At 44.9% G+C, this 25,117-nt stretch overlaps 1 protein-coding gene across 2 annotated transcripts in view; it reads right to left on the reverse strand.

Annotated features, from left to right (window-relative positions):
• Positions 1–2,393: 2,393 nt before the first annotated feature.
• Positions 2,394–25,117, reverse strand: part of TMIE (transmembrane inner ear) — a 47,945-nt gene continuing 25,221 nt past the window's right edge. Inside the window, exons 3-4 of one of the 2 annotated variants that reach the window (XM_080383121.1) lie at positions 15,364–15,513; positions 10,877–14,917 (exon numbers count right to left, since the gene is read on the reverse strand). In XM_080383121.1, coding sequence (XP_080239247.1) covers positions 14,811–14,917; positions 15,364–15,513 — 257 coding nt within the window. In that variant the 3' untranslated portion in view covers positions 10,877–14,810. Of the gene's footprint in view, positions 14,918–15,363; positions 15,514–25,117 lie in introns of both variants that reach the window. The other variant, XM_080383120.1, reaches the window with a different exon arrangement.

Genomic DNA, 25,117 nt, shown 5'->3' on the forward strand with positions numbered 1-25,117 from the left:
CACATAAATTATGGTGGGGTTATATATCTTGGTTTTCTAGGTGGCCCTGTTTAATAAGATTAACCTGAAAATGTATATAAAGGTCACCTGTGATAGGTAGCTATTAACCCAGATGGGCCACCAATCCAAAGTCCTCCATTCACCAGCCCCTGGTTATGACTTCTGGTAATTTTACCTCTTTTTCTCTCAATTATGCAGCTCACATTTAGTTTCCTTTGCAAACAGGTTATAACCTGCCCCACTGTTTCATATCTCCAGAGATAAGAAGAGTGAAGAGTGGCCCAGCTTCTGCATCATCCTGACCATCTCCCAGATGTTGGCTGTAAAGTCAAACCTTCGAAATGCAGTCTTTGCAACACCAAGGCAATGGATCTGGTTCCTCACTGTGGCATGGTAAATATCCCAGCAGAGCGGTTTTCAAGTGTCCTCTTTCTACCGACCTTCCTCAGGTCTTACACTGTGCCCCTACAGTGCTGGTAAACCAAAATATAGGTCTCCGTCACGTATCTTCACTGAATGCCCTGCAGTCACCTGGCTTTGCTGCCTGAGTGATTGTGCCTGAAGCTGGTGCCCAAAACCTCTGCTGAGATCTGTGTGCAGGGAAACACAGACGTTTAGTCAAGCTCCTCTCTCTCCACCATCTCTTTCACATCAATGTAAGAATTCTCAGCAGCTTTTTCTTTCCTCTATAACAAATCTAATAACACTCCGAAAGTGCAAACAAAGCTTTTCAATACAGAAAAAGCTTCAGAAATGCCTTACATGGGCAATTTTTCTAATATCCAGAGCTGGTATATGACAATTCTGTGGCGATCAAGGAAATTAATGAATCACTATTTCCAATAACTAGAGGACATGAGATCTCAAAATCTCTTAATAGGCTTCTTTCCAGTCAGATGTGGACAAATCAGTTCATTGAAATAACTTCCCATTTGCCCTCAGGAAACCCAAAATGTACTGCTGTTGAGAAGATACATCTTTTTTTCCAACTGTTTCAAAATTTTAAAATTTTAAATTAAATTGAATCCCCTTCTTATCTCGAGGTTTTGTTTTACGGCTGCTTGTCTCAGGATGCCTGTGAGAATCAATCTTATGGGCATCAAAATCACCCATAGGGCAGCTCTTGAACAGACAGAGGACTGAAAATTGGGAATTAAGCCCAGGATACTTCTCTGAAGGAAGGAAAAGAAGGAGAGGAAAGCATGGCAATTGATTCGTGCTTAGAGTGGGCATGTGTCTGGCAGGTGGTGGAGAACCTTAACAGAGCTGAGGCAGGACTGATGTTGCAGCGCTCTGTGGGAAATGGTGTGGCTTTGCAAAGCACTGTACAAAAAGCAAAGGTTTTATTCCAAAGTATCAGAGAACAACATACCACATGAGCCCACAAAAGAAGAGACAACCCCGTGTACGTGGGGTTTGCCATCAGGTACAACTTCCACCAGCAGCTGCTGGAACCAGTACCACTTACTGTCTTTATCCCAGCAACTGAACAAGACCAGGAGATGGGCCAAACGTCGTTTTAATTCTAACCTATGCTGCTAATTTTTGAGCTCAGTCTGTAGCATGGTTTTGGCCCAGGTTAACTAATATTTTCCAAAACAATTCCTGGGCATTGTTCAGGCATTATCACAAGCCAGGAATCCTGCCAACTGCACAGTTTGGATGAAACCAGACTGTTTTGGGTTTCAGCTGTATGGATGCATGCCCTGGTGGGGCAGATGGCTTCTGGGCCAGCAAACAGGTGCTGGCTGGTTTCTTCGCCAGCACAGGTACATCCTCTGTGTGCAACGGGAACAGGAGCTGTGCCCAGAGCTGATAAGTATCTATCCTAAATTGGACTGTGCATTATTATGTTATGGCCATAACAGCTGGACTGTGATAGTCAAGCTGTTGGATGTGTACATCCGTGCTTCTACTATTACCATATGTCTGGTTCTTTTTTGATTTATTTTTTTTTCCTGGAATTTTTTTTTCCACATATATGTCAGGCTGCTTACTATCTCCTTCCTTGGATCAATTGACTTCTTTGCCCTTTCCCAGCTGTCTGGCCTAGTGCACACTATTGCTTTCAAAGACAAAGCTGCAGCTCTGCCCCCTCTAGCTCTGATTTTTTACCTTTTTCCCTATTGTCTAGCCCTGAATTTCTGGCTTTTTTTCCTATTGCTGTCCAACTGTGTGGGATGTTCTTTTTTACTATGCTCCTACACAGCTCTATCTCATCTGGTCCCTTCTCTGCTGTACACACCCCAGGAAGGGGCCAGGCTAAGACGATTGGCACCTCAAGCAACATTTGGAGGTGGCTACTGTCAGCTGGGCTCAGTTTGGGCCCCTCAGCACCAGCCAGAGCCGGGCAGGGGGCTGGGGAAGGGGCTGGGGCACCAGGCGGGGGGGGGGGGCTCAGGGGGGAGCTGGGGGTTCAGCCTGGAGAGAAGGGGGCTCAGGGGGGACCTTCTCGCTCCCTGCAGCTGCCTGACAGGGGGGTGCAGCGAGGGGGGGTCGGTCTCTGCTCCCAGGAACAAGTGACAGGACAAGGGGAAACGGCCTCACCTTGCCCCAGGGCAGGTTTAGATTGGGGGCTGGGGAACATCTTCCCTGAAAGGCTGGTCAGGCACTGGGTCAGGCTGCCCACGGAGGTGGTGGGGTCACCGTCCCTGGGGGCGTTTAAAAGATGTGTAGATGTGGGACATGGTTTAGTGATGGACTTGGCAGTTCTGGGTTAATGGTTGGACTTGATGATCTTAGTCTTTTCCAACCTAACAATCTATGGTTCTATAAAAAGCAAATACAAATGTTTAGCCAAATGAAAAATCTTTATATCCCATCCTTGATCACATCACACCTAAGTCTGACCAAGTCAGGGCTCTGTGCTCTGCTTCCCTGTCCCTCTCATGCCCTCCCTCAGTAAACCAGGCTCAGTCCCATGCCCCTCACCCATTTACCAGCTCCCCATTCCAGTGAAAACCAAAATCCTACCACCCTCCCCATGCCATATCCACTGTGGACATCTCCCTTCCGATGTTTTCAGGTGCATAATCCAGCACAGCCACCACAAGCTGCTGTTTTGCTCTTAGGAACAGAGGCCTGCATGGGTCACATCTTTTGGACCCCTCAGATTATGGGATCCCAGACAATTGTTTGTACCTAAAGCAAGTTCTAGCGCAGGTCCTGTTGGTTCAGAGAATCCTGTTTGGAAGGAGGCTTGCTTGCAGGCTGTACTCCTATGCTCCACATCTGCCTTTGGGAATCTGCATTCACAGCCTCACCCTCCAGCTCATTTCCTCACAGCTGTCTGTTAAAAGAACCCCACATGGGCTAAGGACCATTCTGGCAAAGAATTCAGCTTGCTTCTGTCTCTTCAGCGTCCACGCTGAATTGCATCTGTTGCTTCCTCTCCGGCCCCTTGGAGCTCAAAGGCTACAGATCCTGAAGCTCACCTATCCATCATGCAACTGATCCTGCTCAGGAAAGATGGGATTTCAGAAGGACCACAGGGTGTGCATCTAGAGACATGGAGAACTTGCAATCCAGGCCTGGTATGGATGGCAGGCAGTAGAAAGTTTGCAAGGTTCTAGTGTTCACCACAGCAGAGACAGCATTAAACAATTATTCCTTTGGACTCTTTCCCTCAACCTTGTGCCTCCAGACTTGTAATGGATAGCAACAAATCCCTGCTATATTTCCAAACATGCATGTGAGGAAGTTGGATTTGACCCCCAAAAAAAGGTCTGGGGCAATTAATTTCTTGCACAGGGTGAAGATAGTCCCACGGACCACACATCTCCTGGAAAGTTCTTCATGGTGCCGAAGGGCTGGTACCCCTCAGGCTGTGTTTGCCAGTGCCTGATAACTTGTGTTCCCCAGGAGAGAGTCTTCCCAACAGCTACGGACAACATCTCCTGGTACCTCTCCTTCTCAACCACATGCCACCACCCAGTGGGTCAGCTCAGCCCAGCTTTCCACCTCTCTGAGTAAGAGAGAAAAAGAAAAGGGGAAATGTGTGCTAAGCCCTTTCATTAATAACCAGAAACACACAACACAAGTGACCCTCAGTAAACGTGTCCCCACCCTCATCCATGTATCTGCCGTCCCCAACAACTCGCCCCCAACGGCACATTCCAGCCAGGACAGGACTTGTGCCCTACACAGCAGTTCTGTCCCTTTCCCAGCTCGGCGACTCATCAAACAGAAAGCCACAGAAATTAAACGATTAGTCTTTATTTCTATACACATGGGGCATTGATCCTGGGGTCTGTTTTATGGGCTGGGGAGGGGGGAAACGGGTTGGGGACAGGGTGGGGGAGAGCATGAGTGTGTTTCATTTATAAAGTCAAGCCCTGTTCTAGTGAAAATCGAAGCTGTTGTTTCTTTCCCTCTGTGTTAGACTCCCTGTCCTCTTACAGGAAGTCTTAATAAAGTCTCCAGGGATGTTTAAAATTAATTTTAAAAAATCATAATCCCCATATGGAAGCACTGGCATCAGTAAGATACACCACTGTGTGATAGCATGGAGCCAGGGAATATTTGAAAGCCTCTAAAATAAACTCATTAAATTGGTATTCTGAATGCATTGCCTATGGAGAAAGCTCCCCATAAGCTACTTCCTATCTCTTGAGCAAAGGAAAAGATGTGACTGAGTTTCAGAGCTGAGCAGTTTGAGGCTGGGGTGGAGGGGGAGCAGCATGGCATTACATAGGAGGGACAAAGAGTAAGGGACAGACCCTCGCTGTGAAGCACGGAGCTGTCTTTCTGCTTCAGAGAATTTTGTTTCCAAGCCATCCCTCCTCATACCAAGGAACAAACAGGCCAGAGCTCATCTGGTCAGCCACAGGCTGACTGTTCACATGCAAGGAGATGACAAGAGGTCTTTGCATGCTAGAAGTAGCATCAGGTAGGGACCACTACAACAGGTCTCACGTTCTGAGTGACAGCAAGGCAGGACACACCACCAACCAAAGTGTTTGGAAGTGGCGGCCCCAAATGGCTGCAGACCCCAGCAGCAAGCAAGACACACTACAGAGGATCACAGGAACAGGCTGTCTATCCAAAGGCTACCAAAATCCAGTATTGCTGCAGCATAAGACTAGCCAAAGGTCCCTGCAGCCCAGTCTCTTGCCCTGGATAGTAGTTCAAAAATGCCCAGGAAAGCCAAAAGGAGCAGGTCAAGTATGGACTGACCTTCATAGGATTCTCACCGTCTCCAGGCCAAAGGAGACTTTCTTTTCCCCAGAATCACAAGCTCAAGAGACTTGTGGGTAACAGTCCAAGGAAAGGCAAATTACAAAAGCATTTATGTCTTGTTTTCCTTTTTCACTTTACTCCCCCCAAAGCCAAGTGAGTTCCTTCAGTGCACTGGGTCTACCTCTTCAGTTTCTCAACAGCAGATTTTGAAAGTGAACATGCATTTCTATTGTGTCTTAAATAGGAGAATTTCTATTGTGTCCTATGACCTCCCTGCAAATAACTTTGCTTTGACAGGCAGTTTTATGGTATGAGAAGATAGCAAAGTTCAGGGAGGCTTTGCCACTATTATTTTAGATCAAATCCCTGGAGCATCTTAAGAAGGAAATGTGCACAAAGCCCTCTTTCACAAGATCAGTGCTCAGGTCCCATCTATTGTCCCATATTTTGCTTCTGACATGAAGCAGATTGCCTTTTGTGCCCCAGTTACCCTGCATGACACTTCTCAGTCTGCAGGAGTCCACACTGAGGGGCTCAGTACATCAGGGACTCAGCAAATGAAGAAGATGTATTTTGTTTAGCCAGAAAAGATTAGGACCATAAAAGTCTTTCGGGTCTATGTGTAGAAATGAGGGGAGTGCCGTGCAAAATGCCATACGAAATGAAGAACAGTAGAGAGCCAGAGTTATCTCACAGTTATTGTCTGATACATCTCTAAGACACCTTAGGAGTTTTGGAGTTATACTTCATGAGGATGTTTAGCTGGCTGGTGCATTTGCAGGAAAATGCTCAAAAGACCCCAGTTTCTCCCCCCATCCACTCCCTCCACACCCCCTAAAAAAAAGAAGGAAAGAAAAATAGGGAAAGAAGAGCTTTTTTCAGCTCTTTACTTCTTAAAAAGACCCTTTTCTTTAAGTCTATAAAACTCTCTCTCTTTGAAAATGGCCACCCATGTCAGTAACATGAAGATCAACCTGATCTACAGATGAAAAGCTCCATCTCCAGTCCTGGAAATACCTGGGGGTTGATCCTTTTCCTTTTTGGCTGCTGGAAGGTAAACCTCATGGTTTTAGCAGCTCTACCTTAGGTCTGGTACTCCACTTGTTCACCTGGTGGCAGGGGCAATCTCCCAGTTCCAGTGAAGACCTCGTTTGTTCTCCATGGCTCTACCTGGGTGATCAGGACAGCAAAGGTGATCCAGATCCCTTCCTTGCTGCGTGTCAAAAGGGAGCTGGGCACAGAGAGTTCCTTGGCTGGAGGCAGAGCCAAGACACTTCTGATGTTTAGGTCTGTGTTATGAAATCATAAAGAAACAGCAGTTCCATTGTATAAGGAATTACACAAAGACAGGGGGAAAAAATCCTTTTTTTTTCCCCCCTGAGACCCTCTTGGGCAGCTGTAATCACTCCAGAGGTTTCATCCTTTGGAGGAAACTACAATTTAGTGGTGAAAACATATCATGACATCTCCTGGCAATAGATGCACTTTGTGCGTAGTATCTCCTGGCAGGTCAGCACAGAACCTATGCTTAGATTTTCATTGCTTTGCATTAATACTAAAAGCAAAACAAATGAGGAAAAGGAAGTGGAAGGGAAATAATGCAGACAGCTTTTCCACAGGCTTCTTTCCTAAAAGAAACAGGAATGAAATCCCAGGAATGAAATTAAATAAAAAACCCCACAAACCTTCAGCTTCCCATCTCATCTTACCGGCCTGCTCATCCAGACTTATGATCCTCATGGCACCCCCTTGGGGACACCTAGCTAGGCTGACAAGTTTTATCTACCAAAGCCAAAGATCAGTGATGTCCTTGGGGTATTACGCTACTGCCAGCTGAACTCTTACCTCTATTAACCAGTGGAAGAACAATACTGGAAGAGGATACGATGGCTCAGGTAGGTAAATCAATGCCACGAAAGTCTTTGGACCAAAGAAGAGATGTTACCAAACCCAGGCTTGATTTAACACCGTATCAGCACAAACTACCTCTGAAACTGACTCCAGATATGACAGAGGAAGAGCAAGGTCCCCTCTAGTGGAAAGCTATGGAATTTATTAAGCAGGAGATCCTGCAAATCCATCCTCATCCTGGCTCCATAGTACCTGGGGTTTTTTTCTCCATACCCCCCTTGCCATGCACACACCATCTGGCTAATTAAGGAAAGCAGAGCTACGGTCACTGCTGCCTGGATGTCGGAGCCTTGGGCCTTTAATCCGGCTTTTAGCCTCTGGGATTTATTGCTGCACTTAGGCTGTCAGAGAAACGAGGGTATCTCCGATCTCATCATTAATGTTTCATTTTGCAAAGCTTCAGCAGCTGTGGATATCATTTTCCCAATGCCATTTCTCCAGCTGGCAGTGTATAAAGCTGCTGTGGGTCCGTGCCACCCCACACCCACCCTGACCCGGCTTTCAGTCCCTCCTGACCACTGCGATACGAACGAAGGGAAGATGCACACCGCTTTTGGACTGTGCCTGTAAATTTTCTTCCCCATGTGCCTGCTTCAAGCGTCACGACAAGTTTTGTTAGGCAGAATGTTTTCCTAAGAGCCTGCAACCCCCAGTAATTCATCCCCTTCTTTCCACCCATCCACTGTCACTGACAACTTAGAAACGAGTTGATATACCCCTCAGCTGACCCAGGGCTGGTCCTCAGAGAAGAATTTTTTTTGTAACACATCATCTTTTTTTCAGTAAGACATGACCACAAACTTAGTGTGATCTGATACGTAATACTGTGAATGTATTTGCTGATCTTGGCAGAAATTAAGATGAACTGCAAAGGCTCCAGCAGTCCCGATACAGGTTTTTTTGTTTTTTCTTTCGGTGTGAGGGAGGTGGTGGTTGTACTGGGGAAGAGGGTGTTAAGGGAAGAAAAAATTTACTCTGTGAGCTTAATCACAAAGTGAAGGGGCAAATTTTCTTCATTGAAGCTTTGGGATCAGGAATGAATCTGCTCCTCTTCCCTCTTCCCTATTTGGTGAAAATAGGTACAGGCTGAGTTCAGCATCCTCATTCTGCACAGCCTAAAAAGCATTAATAGCACTGCATCAGTTCCCAGCTGCAGGACAGGGGAGCAGTCTTTGCTACCCAAATCCCATCCTACAGCTGCTTTACCTGTGCATTGGAGTTTTTAAAACACAAGGATCCAGCCAGGCCCCCCAAAATACACAGTGAGCTCATGCAACCTTGTACAGGTCTCGGCAGGTGACATCTCTGCATGCAGGCAGAGTATGGCGTGAATGTCACTTTAAAAATCTTCTTTATTTTATTTTCTTTGTGACTCCTTATGAAAGAAATCAATTAAACAGGCAGAGAACTGCAGAAAGCAGGCAACTGGAGTACGACTGACAACTGCCATGTTCCTGTGTGTCGGAATCGATGCGCTCCCATTAACTCTGGCACTAGGAGTCTCTGCAGCTCCTTGAGTGAGGGTCTCTTGGTAAGAACTGATGCCTCATCAGGTGTCACAGGCGCACATCCACATAGACACGAAGACTGGATTACAGCCCTGTGCTCCTGCAGGGCTGCCTCCTCCCCAGCTGGCTGTGTGACTCTTCCATTCCCTTTTGTTCCAGCTGGGAAAGTGGATAAAAGTCTTTTTCTTATATACAGCCCAGTAGTTGTCCTGAGCCATAAACCTGGACACCTGAGACCTCTCAGGCTGAGGAGGGAATGGAAAACAGGTCCTCTGCTCCCGCCTGGAAGCTGCAAATCCCCACTCATCTGCAGACTTTGAAAAATGAGGTGTGGGGCAGAGATTCAGACCTCAACATAGATGTCTGTGACACACATATTCACATGCATCATTGGGTACCACTGCAGTGGATGGAGACTTGGGCTCCAACCACTTGTCTGCACAGAAAGGCAGAATTTCCGACCCTGGCTCCTCTCTCCCCCCCCCCCCCCCCGGCAGATCATACCTGAGGCACCGAACCGTCACCGTTCCTGCTTTTAATAAATTTGTGTGGTTGTGAACATCTTTCTCATCCTTGCTCCTCAAGTCTTAACACCATCCCTTCAGTAGCTCTGGTGCTTTTCAGGCCTTTTATGAGGTGACTGACCTCACATCAGAACATGCTCTTCATTTTGCTGGGTTCATTTTCTACCCGGATGGGTTGGGTAGGAGAGGAGAGGGGGGAAAAGAAAAGCATGACAAATGAGAAATGCCTTTGCAGTGATAGATCACCTTTCTGTCTGTGTCAAAACCACAGGGTGAATGGAAAGCAGGTGGATTAACATAAATGAAACTCACAGAGCCTGAGAGCAATAATCCACTGGAGATAACTCCCTCCTTGCCCCAGGGAGTAGGCAAAGCCAGGCCAGGGTATATCCCCAGAGATGGTGTGCCCAGCACAGACAACAGGTAGAGCTTCAGCCATCCCAACAGCTTGCAAACTATCCCCCTTAGATTTTTAGATAAATACCCAATGGCTGTTAATCTTAAGGCATACATTGCAGAGATATTTACAAACTACACTAAAAGAAAAGTTGCTCCTGGTGAAACTACTCTTCAAAATTTTCCAGGAGTTGAGAGAAACAGCAGCCACGTAAAAGTGTGGCAAAATCCCTGGTTTCAGAACGGCTCAGGGAGAGAGCAAAGACATGAGTGCATACAGCCCTGCTCCCCTGACACCCTGAGCTTCTGCTGCAACACGCTGAGCATCTTCACATCCCCTTTGCCCCCGGGGGCTCTTGTCATCTGCTGCCTTTCCTGAAGGGATGATGAACTGAGGATCCTACAGCAGCGTGGATGCAGTCTGCTTTTTTTATTCTCTGCACATCCTCCTACGGCTTGATTCATATCTTTCATCAGAAAAAAAAGAAAAAGGTGGATAAGTCTTCTGGGAGATATGCAGTTCTTTGTATTTCCTTCAGCAGTCCAGAGAGGGAAGCATCTGAGAAGGATGGAAAGTTTACTCCCATGTGTCCAAGCCATGTCTCAGAAAACACGAGCTATGACTTGGAAAACTCTGTTCTTTGGGGTTTAGCATCCAGAATTTACTTAACCCCTAAAATTACCCACAAGCAAATCCTACTTAGGAGATGAGTGCTAGTAAATAATTACCAAGCTCCTTAAGGTCCTCTAGAAGAACAAATTGTAAATTAATCCGATCCTCCCATTAGTTTAGGTCTTTATCTCTGTGCATTTCCATGCTTCTCCAAAGTTCTGATTCTCACTCCAGTTGCAGTTTGGTTCCAGCTGCTGTTACCTTGTAGCTCTGCCCAGTGCATTTTTATTTACAAGATACTGTCTCACCAAATGGCCAGGATTTCCTTTAGTGGATAAAAAAACAGTGACTTGGTCTTCAAAAGGTAATAAATCCATACATCCAGTGGCACTCAACAGCCCGAGTATCTGGAGACAGCATGTCCCATCTGCTCCCAGTGCTCTACCCCCAGCAGTTTGACAGTGCCCTCCCCAAACGGCTGCCAGCACTGTCTTTTAGCAAGGTCATTTCTTCTTTGCTGGGGCTTTGGCATTCCCACCGGCCTTGCCATTAGTTTTTGCACTGCCTCCTGATTTTACCGCTTCACCTTCTTTTTCACCTTTCTTCCCACCACCTTGTTTCTTGTCAGTAGTGTCCTTTCCCCCCTTTTCTCCTTTTTCTCCCTTTTCTCCCTTTTCTCCTTCTTTCTTTTTGGCTCCATCCTTCCCTTCTTTCTTGGATCCTTCTTTCTGGTCCTTTTCACCATTCTTCTTCTTGGAACCTTTGGATCCATCTTTCTTACCCTGAGCCTTGTCCACTTTTCCAGATACAGTGGGAACTTCTTCTTTTTTTTCTTCTGCAACCTGAGCTGTATGCAAGGATGGAGAAAGAAAACAAGAAAGCCATTAATTTGTGTTGACATTAGCCAGGAAGAGGGCAAAACTACTGCTCCCTGATGTCAAATCTTGGACAAAGAGAAGACATTTCTACTAGGGCTTTGTCCATGCAGCTGATTTGCTCACTGGCAACCAGCTTTTCCTGTCTTTGTTTTGAGAAGATAGACTAATGGGCTAAAGCAGAACTGGTAATTTCAAGAGCTGGGTTGCGGATTGATCGGAGGAAATGGCTCCTGTCTTGAGAAACTGATCCATGAACATTATAAGCACAGTCCATTAGTGTTTCCCAATAATGACACTCAATGTGGAGTTGTCTCCTTCCACAAGAAGGAACAGAAACATCTCTCATGCAATTCAGTACAGACCTGTCTTGGGTTTGGTTTTTTTGGGGTAGGTTGGCTTTTCTAATTCTTTGTGTATGGGGTATGTCTCCTGCAGCTGAGGGCAGGGGTTCTGCTGCAGATCTTTGCTTTCAGGGATGGACAAGCAGAAGATGGCTTGCCCAGCACAAGGCTACACAGCAGGCTTAGCCCGTATCCTGTCTGCATCCAGTTACCATGGGACTGGCTTCCAACAGTACCACTACAACTAATGGCAGCAACATACCATGGGCATATAGCAATTGACTCGGGTGCATCGTTAGCCCTGTTTTGGTGTGTTCTAATAAGCCATATTAGTTATAGGAAGCTTATAATAACTTTACTTATGGAATATTTTTACTCAGGAGTTTGCTGGGTTCAGTGCCCACATTTCAGGTGAAAAGCCTCATTATCACACTGGCTCTGCAGCCTAATTATTCTGACAAAGGACATGCTAGCAGAAAACTTCCTTATCTTTCTTTTTTTCTGCTACTAGAAGTGGTTCACTTTCTCAAAAATATTTTTGAAGTCAGAGCCTGATGCACGGAACTGTCATCTCAAGCAGCATCTTGACACCTAAACACATACCTTGTTTCATATATTCCTTATGGAAAGTTTTTCCTTTGCTCAAGACCAGCAGAGCAGAAAGCTTTGCATAAACAAGGGAAAATGCAAATTTCCCATTACTTCCTTCCCTGAAAATCACCAGTATAGGACTCAGGTATATGAATAGATAACCATGTTAACAAACTTAGTAATTGAAACCAGCCAAAATGTAGCAATGGCCTGGGAGTGACCTCAGCAAGTGGGGATGACATGTCACTGTTTCACTTGCTTCAGCTGGCACCTAGGCTAAGTCAAATCATTTCACATTTGTTACAGGCTAAGGAAAGATGAGAGTGAACAGGCTTAGGAAGTGACTTGGCATGGCCCTTTGGTGAGATGTCTCAGTCCCCACCTGGAGCCACTGGACTCCAGTCTGTTTAAATAACCCCAAATCTCCCATTGCTATGGATGTCTGTGGTGTCACTTCCAAATGGCAGCAACCTATTACAGGTGTGAATCAGACCTGAACATGTTACATTTACCTAAAATATTCCTTCAGTGTGGACAGAAAAATGAAATATCATCCTTTGGCCTTGGGAACTGGTGATTCATTTGTGCACACAAATGAGAGTAGAACAAAACAGGCTCTGTCGTTCAACCACAGGGGAAATCCTGACATCTCATAAAAAAACAAGGAGAGGGAAGAATAAAAAAAAAGACACCAAAAAACCCTCCCCACATTGTCTGCTTCTTGGACAAATATGGTAAAATATGGTAAGAACCAGGTGAACTTCCAAAAATGTCAGCTGGAGCAGCCTCAGAGCAGAATACTTGAAGATCTCCCAGGCCATGGACCCAGACAGTACATCTCCACCCAAAGCAAAGGCCAAATCCGGCTGGTACTCCTCCCACAGACAGGAGACAGAGCACAAATGAATCGATTTGTATATAATATTTTATACACTGAATCCTAAAGTCCATTTTATTTATGTCCAGTAAAAGAGCTTGTCATATATGACACTCAAAAAACTGCATGCCATTTGGCAGTCAGAATATTCCACCATATTAAATGTGAAGTCAGGTAAAATAATGCCAAGAAATGAGAGCATTTAAGCATTGTAATGTATTCGTGATTAATAGCATTTGACACTTACAGAAATCTTTAAAGCATTCAATGACCACTTAGTAATTAAGTCATCTCTCTGGCCTTGACTGGGTCTACCAGGTGTTGTCACAGTCTAAGTGTATAAATAGTCAACAAACACACACATTAAATTTCATGACTGCATAAATCAAGGTGGGTTGCCAAATGTCACTGGGGCAACATGGCTGAGCATCACACTCTGTACAGATGGAAATAACAGCACAGAGACAAAGCCCAAAGCTTTGCATATTTTCCATTCTAATGCTTAAATCATGTAGTGAAACTTTTTTGGGGACAGAACACCCACTAATCTCGGGAGGGCAAACCAGTGGGTCTGATTACACGTAGCTTTTGCATCTAACAGTTTAGGTGTTGACAGTTGAGTCAGTCCTTTTGGGTCCCCAAGGCTGAGGACATACAGGCATTTTTAAGGCACGATTTACCTCTTCCACTTTAGCACCTCCTTTACTGTGAAAGAAATCACATCCACCGTGGATAAAGTCTTGACAACTAGTGCTGATGCAGAGTTCTCCATAGATGTGGAGTATGTCCTTGTGGATAGAAGACTCCCACCCCAGTACCATCTCCTGCAGGGTGACATGGGCAGATTTGTACCTGCCTAGTCCCAGAGGACATTACCAGCCATTGAAGAGCCATTACCAGCCATCAGCAGCCATTCGGCAACATGCTACCCACCAGCCTCCTACTCTGCACCTTGCGGGGACCAGAATTCTGGGATTCTCAAAGGTTGTCAACTGCTCAACTTGTACTTTAACTGTATAAAAGTTTAGGTAGTCTTTATGGTGCAGCTGACTTTTCATAAATTGCTTTCTTGTGCTAATTTATTCATGAGTTCAAGCTGCAATAATTTACCATGGTCTGATTAAATCTACACCAAATAGCCAGACTTTGGACAGAGTACGTGCACATGTTAGTGGGACGTAAAGGCTGTTTACAGGAGATCAAAATTTATTAGTTTTCTGGGGTGGAACCGCCATTCTGCTGCCCAGATACCCTTCCTGTCTCATCTGGATATTCTCATGTTTAATTTATTGGTTGTCCAGAACGAACAGCTAGGCAGGAAGAGGATGCAGCAGCAATGAGTGGCTGTGGCTTTCTGCTGTCCACAGGCGTGATCCTTTGCACTTTCTGGGATCTACTGATAGCTGGTCCTCACAGAGTTAGGATTAGGTTTTTGGGGCAGGAAATCAAAGGATACAACACTAATCACTTCTATATATGATTGCCCGCACAGGTCAGAGTGCATTAACCTACCCTTGGGTGACCTTGGACTTCAGAGTAGGTTAAGAGAATTTAACTGTATGGCCAAGGGCTTATTCATGCCCATTGGGTTCTGCTCCCGAAAGTGGTCCAGCCATCCTCAGTTCATAGTGTGGGCACAGTCAGATGTCGGAACACCTCTGAAATACTGAGGTATGTGCAAGTTCCTACTGTTAAGCACTGAGCTCTGTATTTTGCTGGTGTAGGACTAAATTTCTATGGTTACGTTATCTGCCTCTCACCAGTTTCATGGACTGAAGCATCACATTTTCAGTTGTGGAAACTTCCAGTTTCTATGAAGCTATAGATCACAGGGTTTGCAAAGATGTAGGAAAGAGGAAAAAAAAGTTCATAAAAAAAGGTATTGAGAAGATAGAGGTCAAACGCAGAAAGGCAACTGAGAAGCAGAGTCCAAGGTATGATGAATCTCATCAGAAAAGAGAAGCCACAGACAGACAGACAGGAAGGCAGTCCCCTAATTTCCTTGCAGGGCCATTTCATCTTCTTCTTTCACCACAGGCAGGGAGCTGAGAGGTCTGGACTGGACATGACCAGAGAGAGTTAGGAAAGTTTCAGTAGAGCCTAGGGTACAGAATCAGGAAAGGTGAGTAAGAGCAGCGGAGACCAGTGCCAGAAATACTCTTGGCCATCCAAGTAGGGAAAGCCATTTATGGGTCATGGCAAACTCTTTTTCTTCTTGCTGACATCCCCCAACCCAGGAACTGGACGTTAAAATGAGTCAGACTCTATGGGAATTTTAAACATGAACTTCAGAGAAATGACCCTGGCTTACACCAATGGAGAAACTGTCCCTTTCATCTAAATGACTGTGCCTGCTGCTGCAAATGCTGCAGGTTTAGTGCCCCTGGATGGGAGTGGTTTACCCAGTCATGGCAGTATCTTAACAGTTGTGCCCAAGGAGCCACACTGATTTACACTGCGGGACAGCCTAGCCCTTTGCATTCATGCACACAGAAAGAAACCCCAAAAGAAGAGGTGGGTCTCATGTGTAGGGACATGGGAAGTACCTCCAGGGATCTCTGTCAGCTCATTGAGCGGTGGCACAGTCTCCAGCTTGTCTGCATATGTCTTGGCTGCTTGTCGTTGAGCATATCGTGCCTCAATCTCTTTCCTTGTTCGAGGAATCCGGCACTTGAAGATACAGCACAGCGTAATAACTGGGAAGGGAGAGAGGGAAGCAAGAGCGTTCAGTTTAGTCAGCAGATCTCCAGTACAGTCCAGTACAGGCTCACCCATTTACAGTGGGAAGACTGCAGGAAGAAGAACTAATTTCAGTAGAGATTCTTCCAGCAGCAACCTGTAGCCATTTACATCAGTGGAAGTGCCTGCCTGAGGGATATGGTGCCACAGTCTACAGCAACTGAGTTACCTGAAAATAAAGAATTACCATGCTTCAGCTGAGTGGTAAAGGACTGAGCATGTCCTTCCCACCAAAACCAATGTAAACCCACTGCCTTAAACCATATATGCCAAATTCCAAGCATCAGAGCATCAACAACTTAAATTTGTTACCTCTTTGGAATTGATAGCAGCAATTAAGATGTACTGTCACCTTTCAACAGTGTGTTATTGCTAGAAGTTCCTGACAACACATCTTAGCCATTCATTTTTGGGGTAGGTAGATGCTGGGATTGTCATCCTCCAGCTGGAGAAAGCAATGAGCAGTTTGGCATGGAAACACTGTAAAGCCTTCAAAATAGACCCAGAACAAGAGCTCAATATATGTCTTAACTGAATTTCATCCAAATCCATTTATGGCAGGCCAAGAACTAAACCCAGATTGTCCTAAATCGCTCCATCAAGTGCTTACTGTTCCATCATGCTTCCTTCCATGAGCTAGGCTTCTTTACATGACTTAAAAGATGTGGGTGATGCTTTTACTCCTAGTAAGATATATTTTCCCTTTGTGCTGAAGCCTGTACATTACTTTAGAATTTCCATCTGCAAATCTAATCATGATTCAGACAATTCATTCTAATGAAATTACTATTGGTTGGTTTCCTGGAGCATGAATTCACAGACTTCATCAGATCATTGGTTCAGCCATGTACCACCTCTGACAACAGCAAAGCAACTTCAGGGAAAAGGTCAACAACACTTGGAAACTGGTAATCATAAAATTAGTTGGCCCACAGGTCATAAACATATGTCAAGAAGCATGAGATCCATGGTCTTTATGAACTTTTGAGTTGCTTTTTTGTGCACATCCTTAAAATAGTTTGAGGGATTCTCCTATTTTAAATAAAAGCTTGACTCCCCAACCTACCAAAGTTCTTAATCTCATTTATACTTTGTGGAAATGGGTTCTGCAGGCAGGCAGAGCCTTGTGCTTGTAGAGATGCTGTGTGATCCATTTTACATGCTCTGACTCCTATTTTAACTGGAGTTCCCCCATGCCACATCAACGCCACGAGAAAAGAGCAAGCATCCAACTTCCTGGACACTTCAGAAGTCGGGTGATCTCCTCTGGCTTTGTATCACCATGAGCCATGTATCAGGCTTTTGCAACTAATCCAAGGAAGCGAGGGAAATAATCTGTACGTTTGGTTCCAAATGTGAGCATTTCTCATCCAACAACAGCAAAAAAATTTTTTGCAGACAGCATTCACAACATCAGCACATAGACTGTTTGCTGGTGTAAATTTTACTCTGGAAAAGTTTGTCCTGTACCTGTCCAGCCTCTCCTGAGTAAAGAGGGATCATGTTAACCAGGAACAAGCTCTGCATGACCTCTCCATATCACAGATGGGAAAAGGAAAGTAGTAAAACACCTTGCTTGGTGTTTTGGAGTTGGTGTAAAGTTACCAAGCATAGTGAAGCAGCTCCTTTTTCCCTTTGCTGATTTTTTCTGCCAAAAATATCCCTCCCCTTAAACAGTTTGCTGCCGAGGTGCCATAGTAGCATCACACCTAGGGCCATCTAAATGTCACAACCGGACGAGACAACTGAAGTGGAAATAAATTGCCTAAAACAACATAAAATTGTAATAACCTGTAATTGGGGAAGCAATCAGGATGCTTTTATCCTTGCTCTTCCATGAGGGTCAGCAACAAGCTGAGGGTAATTGCACTTTTACTTGTTTTACAAAAGGAAAGCAAGGTGCCCATATGGTGTTATTGGCAGCTTGCAGCTGGGTAATACCACATCTGGAAAGCACACAGCTGGCTCTGCCCTGCTGTTTGGGGCAGCAGGATCTCACTGGGCACCTGCCGGAGCCCACTACAGCTGCACCGCAAGAGGCAGGAGGCACAGACCTTTTCAGGCTGGGAGACAAAAAAATACCCAGTACCTGAGTAAGGACTCAAGGCAAGGTCAGACTAGAAATAAATATGCATTTTTAACAGTGACAGCAAGTGGGGAAACAATTCGCTGCAGGGAATGGGGTACGTGCTTTTTCTCTAACCACTTTCAAATAAAGATCTATTGTTTTCCTGAAAGCACTCTGGAATTCAGCTAAGCCAGGAAATCCTCTACTCACATTTGAGAAAAATTTGCCAGGAAAATTAGCACCATATTTCCTGGAAACTGATAAACAATAAGACTGTCAGCTTTCAAGTAAAGCACAAAAAGATTGGTCAATGCCCTTGAAAGTCAAGGGCAAAATGCTTGCCAATATCACAGGAGTTGGCTTAGCCCTACAGGAAGGAGCCAGAGTTGTATCTCTCACAGTTCCACTTCTTTTCAATTACTAAGGATAAAAACAGTAGTTGCTACACGGCTGTCATGAGCTGGGCTCTCTGTTTAACTTTCTAATGGAGATGAAGTATTACATTGAGGTACTGGGGACTTACGTCGATTTGGGATGTGAAATGATTCATAACCAGCCACTGAAGCAAGAGGCTTAGTGAAAGTGGTACAGTACTATTCCTCCATCCACCCCCCTTGCAAGCTGTGCTTGGTGTGAGGCTCCAGCCATACGGGGAGCTCAGTATTGAACTAAATGCCATTATCTTTATAAAAGAACAGTCCAGTGAATAAGATTTCGGTACAGGAACTTTAGGATGCTGAAGATACCAGGAATGATCATTTCATTGCTAGGGGGAAGTTAGTGCCTGATGGATATCTTTGCTTTTCCCTCCAGGTCAGACACAGGAGACAGAATGGGTGGAATTCCTCTGCTCTGGTCGGTGTGCCCCAAAACTAGAGATTACAGCCTGGGACAGGCACTCCAGGCTCCCTTTATCACTGATGGAGAGAGAGAAGCATCTCTACAGGGTGATTAATCTCATTTTAAGACAGAGATTTAAGATATGCCAAATAAATAATTCTCTGCAGCTGCCTTTCTCTCCACAAACTATAAAAAGAGCTTGGAGTCACCAGTCTGACAGGAGGACAGAAAAGCTGTGACTCCCTGGAGTGAGGGCCAAGGCTGGACAGTCTGCCCTGGGGCTTCCCAAGTGGTGTCAGAGATCTACATTTAGACATGCAAATTGTTCCCTCAGAAGAGGTGAATCTTGACTTTGGATGTTAAGAGTGAAATGTTTGTTGCATATTAGAAGTTCAGAGCTATCTCAGCACCATTTCTGTTGTGCCTGATAGAAACTTTAAGTTTTTTTCCTGCTTCAGACTGGTGAGATTATACTTGCCTCATTGCTAATATATCCATCGAGCGAACCAGAAGCCATGTAACCTGCAATGTTCCCTAGGCCTTTGTTGACGCCAAGGTTAACGCTGTTTTCCACTGGAGGAGCAGTGATTTTTTGCATCCTGAAGACAACCTGGGAAACAGCACATGCCTGTAAGAGCCCCCTCACCACCACTGCCTGGGGTTTGGCTGCCTGGCTTCAGGGCCAAGATGAGAAGTAATGCAGCTGGTGGCCTTCAAGGGAGGGGTCAGAAGCCTCGGTGGAGGCTCCCCTTTTCCTCACCTGGGATGACTCCACAGCCGATGCTCTCGTGCCTGGCTCCCACTGGAGGGCCACTGCACAGGGTGGTGCAGCGATGCCCGTGCCCGGCCACGTGTCCCATTGACCCAGGGACATGACTTTCGGGCTTTACCTCAGACCTGCTGCATCCCTACCCCTTTGTCTGACACCAGGTACGCTTGGCCGTTGTGTGAGGGTGGCTAGGAATGAGGGTTGCTGTTTAAAAAAATCTATTCCTACAAGATAGTGGATCAAGAATTTTGCTCTCTTCCACGAAAGTTAAATATCAAAGCAATGCTCTTACAGTATGTGGCATGGCATCAGTTGAGCATGTTAACTGATGGGCCCGTGTTCTCAGGGTAGAGCTACAACATAAAAACCCCAACACTTAAAACCTCCATGAGGTTTATATGTACCGTGAACATAGCTTAAACTAAAAGTTTTTGTTTGGGATGTGAATATGTGCAGGGATATTAATTACAACTCAGTTGAAGAGTGATAACTTGATCACTTTTGATTCTGGGTCCAGAGGAAGAAGTATTGGGGGGACGATTTAGCTTGAATGTAACTCGAGAATTTGTTGTTATGCTTTTCTTCTGGCAGGCAGGTGACCTGACTGCAAGCCTTGAATGGCTGTTTTATATTAAACACTCACCAATTCTCCTATTCCCCAGGTGAATGCTTTAATCACACTGCTATTAAACAATATTTGGTCTCGTTCTTTCATGCTGTGGCTCTCCTTTTCCTTTCCAGGATTTCAGTTTTCATTTTAATTTTTGAGAAGGCTTCTAAAAAGCAGCCAGAGTTAACTATTCCATTAATGCCTGCCTGATGCTACGGTGAGCTTGAAGGAATCTCCATAAGATGTATCAGTGCCACAGTAACACCACAGAAGGTCCATAGAGATATCAAGGTTTGAAAGGTGACATTATTCATAGTTTCTCTGCTATCGAACTACATGAGGCAGAAGAAGATGCAGCCTTGCAACAAAATGTAATGGATTAATTTACAATTCTCTCCATTTTCTCGGCTTTTCTGTACCAATAATGTATGGTCTTGGGATACTGTGATAATAAGCATCTTCCGTGAACTGCACAGTTGAAGTACAGGGTTTTTTCTTTTTCAATAACATGCTGTGGATTGCTTTGCTGGTTGGCTTCTAAAAATCATTCTCTCACCTGTTTTGTTTTTTTTTTTCCTTTTCAGTTACCTGACATATACAGTTGAAATTGGCCACCTGTTCTGAAGGAACATTTCTGGTTTAATTTAAAAAGCAGGGTCCGATCCTGCACATGGTATTCACTTTCCATGCTGAAGATTCAAGCTGGCAACATATCAAATTATGTTTCATTGTTTCTGCCAGGCTGATCATGTGAGGTGTGATTTTTCAAGAAGGAAACAAATACTTTGTAGTCCTTTATGAAATGGGTGTTTAAAGGAGTCAACTTTTTGCTAGCTATGATGACAGAAGAGGTATTGTAAGTGATATCTTTTTGTTCTTCAGCATATACTAAAAAACCCTGACTGGGGAAATAATGGAGAACTCCAAGGCATGTTCCTTTTTGGATTTTTAACATGTTTTCATAATTTTTTCAGGAGGCAATGTCTTCCTAATATTCATACTCAATACTATTCAGGTTGAAGGAGCTGAGAAATGACCCCCAAAAACCTCTCATCTAGACTGCAGTAACAGAGCAAATAATAAACACATAATTTCCACCATAAACAATTCTGGCTGTGTGTTCACTCCCACTGGCTTAAACTAAAATATTTTTTTTACTAATTGAAGCAAGCTAAGAGCATATGCAAAAAACCACAAGAGGAGCTGTATTGGCTTAAGCCAAGTATCCATGTGGCCACGATGCCCTGTTCAGTCTCTTTTTTTTTTTTTTTTTTCACTTAAGCCAATGTAGCTCATCAGTGCTGACACAGTTGCTTCTAGTTTAGCTGGGCAGTATATTTTAAAAACAAAAAGAAGGAAAGAAACTACTTGGTTCTCCCAGGAGCTAGGAAAGATATAAATGACTTATCTTCTCCAGAAACTGCTTGGTGTAATATTTCAGTAGAGCTGCGACTGAGACATGAACAGTTTTATAAATTGGATGGAAATTGGCTGAAATACACAGTAGGTTTGTTCCCTTCGAAGCTGAAAAATTACAGTCTGCCAACGAAACATTTAATTAACATTTAGCCAAGTAGCCTGTGCTGCTCTGAGTTAATTAGGCAGCCATTCCATTGTTAATAATGCAAGCAATTAATGCAGATGTATTCAATGGCAAGTTAACTGCGGCACTTGTGTTTAAATGCTCTTTGAGAAGCCTGGAGAGCACTTATTACATGGCTACAGCGATGCTTTAAGGAAAGAGCTGGCGTATTTTGGTTGTTCAACTACTCGGCGGTGTTAATAGCTGGCTAATTCTGATCATGTAATGACCAGTGAGGGCTACTAAGCTCTTAAGCAAATTAGTTCGTGCTCGAGTGGCTGCCTGTAGGACTGGTCTACCCTGAGCGGTCGGCGGCTGCTGGTGGTGCCTGGAGCACCTCATCTAAAGGTGCCGGGGCTGCTGCTGGAGCTATTGCTGAGATGAGGTGCTAGTGCCTCAGAAGGGGTCCCTGAGCTGGGTGCAGGAGGAGACCTTCCCTCGGAAGGGTCTGCAGCCGTTACAGGGCATGCAGCTGCAGCCTGGCTGGGGCTCAGGCTCAGCAGCGGGGCTCAGGGTCTTCTTCCTTCTGGAAAACGGAGGCAGAGGTGGTAAAAACGTCAGGTTTAAAGGCTAGGGTGGAGATCAGTTAGGTGCTCTCTCAAGCTCCTTCTCAATCCTGCATTTTATCCTGCTCGGTGTTCTTTCAATAGAAATCTAGTACTTGGATTAATGCACGAATTTCCTAGAAAGCAAAAATAGGAGCCAAAGAATAATGAGGTCTAGACTGTAGTCTCAATAGTTGTGTCAATAGACTTCAAGAAAAACATGTTTTTAAACATGTCCACCTTTGTAAAGTGCCCTGAGGACGTGCTGGAAGGGGTCAGGGCTGCGCCTGTTTGCTCAGCTATCAGGCTTAACTACACGTCTCCGTGGGGTGTTTATCCTGGTGTCTGGAGATGGGGGTCTGTCCCCAGCACGGGGTCACGCCGTCTGACCTCTGCACGTCACAGGTTATTACGTGTAATTAGTGCCCGAGTGAAATAACTCGGGTTGGGTTGGATCCCACCTCACCCTGGGGAGAGCTGTTAGGGGGTAGAGTGTGGCAGTGTTTAACCACCCTCCCTGCCACCTGTATTTCTCGAGTTCTCATTTGAATTAAGCTGGGTTTAATGGCCAGGCTCTGCTCTCACTTCTATCTGCTAGACTAAAAAGATATTTAATTCTTCTTTTTCCCCTTTTTCTTTCCAAAGTCCTTCAATGCTGCAATCAAGTGGCTTTTTGATCTTCTTTCCAACAAGGTAAACAAAGCACAGTCAGTGAGACTCTTGCTTGAAGACTTTTCTCCAGGCATCAGAGGTGAGAATTTTTGGCCTTTTTTTTTTTTCTTTTTTTTTTCTTTTTTTTTTTTTTTTCCCCCTGCAAGCCTTGTATTTTCAGCGGGTTTGGTGCGTTTATTCTTTTTTTTTTTTTTCCCACACATACGCACAAGCATCTCACCAGGACAGCATACAGAGGTCAAAACCCTTTCTTAGCTCTTACTAATCCACACAAATACATTCCAATAATTCCTTACTGCAGCATCACCCCAAACTGCACTGTTGCTTAACTGATTGCTTTGCTCTGATAACAGTTACTAAATTTTACTGATCATAATTTAGTCCCTGGATGTTTGTTTATTCTGTAGATGAGGTCTATATCCTTTGTCCCAACCATAGATCTTTGCTTCTGATGTCATTCACTGCATTTTATTCGAACAGATTCAGACAACTGTCTGCATGGTTCCTTCCACCTTTTTTTTTTCTTTTCTTTCTTCTTTTTCTCCACCCCCCTGCCCCCTTTTCTCCTGTCTGCCACCAAGGAGGACAGCTTTAACAGCAGCCACTTCGTATTTATTCTCAACTCACCAGTGAAAAATACGGGTTAGGGTTGGACCTCTCATCAGAACAAATGTTTGCTTAGGAAATTTTGATCTGAGCAAAGTTAGATTTCTGGGCTACAAAACGAGCAGGACAAAAAGCAGCAGGTAGTTGCTGGGAGCTCCCTAGAGCATCCCTGTAGACCCAGGCAGGGTATTCAGAGATCACGGATCATCTCAACCTTAGGTAGACATCTAAAGCAAACAGGTTAATTATTCCCACTTAGTTTGTCATCTGGTCAGTAGATGCCTGCCCTGAAGGCATCTCTAGATAGATGAGATGAATTGTAGTGATAAAATCCATATTAGATGTTTTGGCTGGCAATCTGAGCTATTAATTAACACAAGCCCTAATTAAAAAAGAAAAAAAAAAGCTAATGATTGCTTCTGCTTTTTGTGTCTTTCTTGGGGTCTTTTATACCTGGTGCAATAGCTCCTAAGGCTGAGGCGGAGCTCCATAACCTTCTTCCGTCCCCACCATGCCTTCTTAAAGGCTGGGAGCAGGAGCAGGATTTACCATCCAAGAAGGTGAGAGGTTTGGGACTGAACCTTCTCCATTGCCTCCATGCAACGAACCCATCTGTCCCGAGGAAGAGCCAGCAGGGCAGCTGTGTGAGGCAAGAGCTAAGGATGATTGTTCCATAACAAGGAGAAATACCTCTTGACAGGCATTTATTAAAAGAATAAGCAATATGTTGGACCTATCTCTTCTGAACTAGCAACAAAACCCAGGATCCCAACACCCACAGCTAATCTTGTGATTTGGGAAAATCAAAACGAGATTAGGATCTAATCTTTGCAGCTCAGGCTTGTCTACCCCCAGACCTTATGTAGTCCTATGGATACACACAGATTTAAATTCATAATTAATTGCAAGCAACATATGGCTGCTACCTGCATTTATTTACACCAGCAGGGAATCAGGGGTATAAGCTGTTATTTACTCTGCCCTGGGAATCTGCAAAATCCCTGTTGTTTGGTGTTAGTTGGGTTTTGTGAGTTGATAGCTTGTGCCTGTTTGCGCTGAGTAGAGAAAAATGCACCAGGGCGTGGGGCAGGGTCATGCATGAAATTGCACAGGAAAGGCAAATGGGAATTACAATGATGATGCTCTGTTGAAATAACAATAGTAATAATAAATCAGAACATGACGAGTTATTAACCAAGTTGGTTTGCCCAGGAAAGCTGCAAATCTGACTTTCATTTTCAGGCCCGTAAAGCCATACACAGGCAATATTTGCTTGTCCCACACAGATCTCAAGCACGCCTGTACCTCTCACGCTGTGCCATACAGCAAAGCAGCCTCTCCCCAGGGTCCCCATCTCTGATGCCAGCGTCCACCTGTGCACCCCAGCACCCCGCTGCCTTGAGCATGCCCGATCATTGAGCAGGGAGGAGGATGGAGAGGTAGGTCAGGCTTCCAGCTGGTGGGAGCACCTACACAGAGGAGCTGTTTTGGAGCCCCACTGTGGTCCAGCACCCCATTTCTTCCCCTTGCAGTCTCCAGACACAACCCCCTGTGTGACCTGACAGCTGTGGCAGTTAAGGGAAGTCAGCCTCAGGCAATGGCATCTCCAACCCTTTTTAGCTGATAGGGATCACAACAACTAATTCTGTGGTAGCCTGGGGGGTGTTGTGTGAGCGTGCACAACAGTGGAAGTTTAAGATAACATCGCAGCACAAAACAAGAACACCATGGGTTATTTGTTATCAAAATAATCAACAAGAAAGAATATTTACATGTCACTAATTGAGGTACTTAAAAAAGTGGTCTTTCCTTTTTATAAGACACTTAACTCCCTTAAGCACCCTATTTCGTGCTCAACTTGAGCTACAG

Source organism: Falco punctatus (genome assembly GCF_963210335.1).
Source record: "Falco punctatus genome assembly, chromosome: 4".
Classification (NCBI taxonomy): domain Eukaryota; kingdom Metazoa; phylum Chordata; class Aves; order Falconiformes; family Falconidae; genus Falco; species Falco punctatus.